This window comes from Penaeus monodon, chromosome 23 (assembly GCF_015228065.2).
Source record: "Penaeus monodon isolate SGIC_2016 chromosome 23, NSTDA_Pmon_1, whole genome shotgun sequence".
Classification (NCBI taxonomy): Eukaryota; Metazoa; Arthropoda; class Malacostraca; order Decapoda; family Penaeidae; genus Penaeus; species Penaeus monodon.
Window position 1 is genome coordinate 2543656 of NC_051408.1, and position 557 is coordinate 2544212.

General features: G+C 33.6%; 1 protein-coding gene across 1 annotated transcript in view; it reads left to right on the forward strand.

Annotated features, from left to right (window-relative positions):
- The window catches only part of LOC119587717 (dystrophin-like), a gene marked incomplete at its 5' end in the record, with an annotated part of 6299 nt that overhangs the window by 1322 nt on the left and 4420 nt on the right, over positions 1-557 (forward strand). Inside the window, 1 exon segment of the mRNA XM_037936400.1 lies at positions 20-134. Within this exon segment, the coding sequence (XP_037792328.1) occupies positions 20-134 (115 nt within the window).

Below are 557 nucleotides of genomic sequence, written 5' to 3' on the forward strand. Positions count from 1 at the left end.
CAGCTATTTACCTTTCCAGGAGAAGATTGGCCGCCATCCTCCGAGACTTGGCACGCATTCCAGAATTGCTCTCAGAACAGCCATCCTTTGGCATGTCTTTGGTGTCGGCTGCGGTCGAGAGCTGCTTTCGGGAGGTGAGGTCAAGAAAGTGTACTTGATGTAAATCTTGTTGACCTTGGCCCATTGTCTTTCTGATTATTGTTTCTTCTTCTTCTTCTTTTCTCATTCCTCACACCTCTTCTTTTTTCTCTCTCTCTCCTTTTCTTTTCTTTTTTCTTTTCTTTTCTTTTTCTTCTATACCACTGCTACCCTGTTTTTTTCTTTCTTTCTTTCTTTCTTTTTTTTCTTTTTTTCTTTTTTTTTCTTTTTTCTTTGTTCTTTCTTTTTTTTCTTTTTTCTTTTTTCTTTTTCTTTTCTTTTTCCTCCTTCCTCTATTTTTAAAAAATAATATTGATGCACTTTTTAGCAGTTAATGATCAATATAATTTTTATGGATACATTTGCTTTTTTGGAGTCAGAGAATTTATTTGAAGTATTAACTAAACTTTTGTATGTTT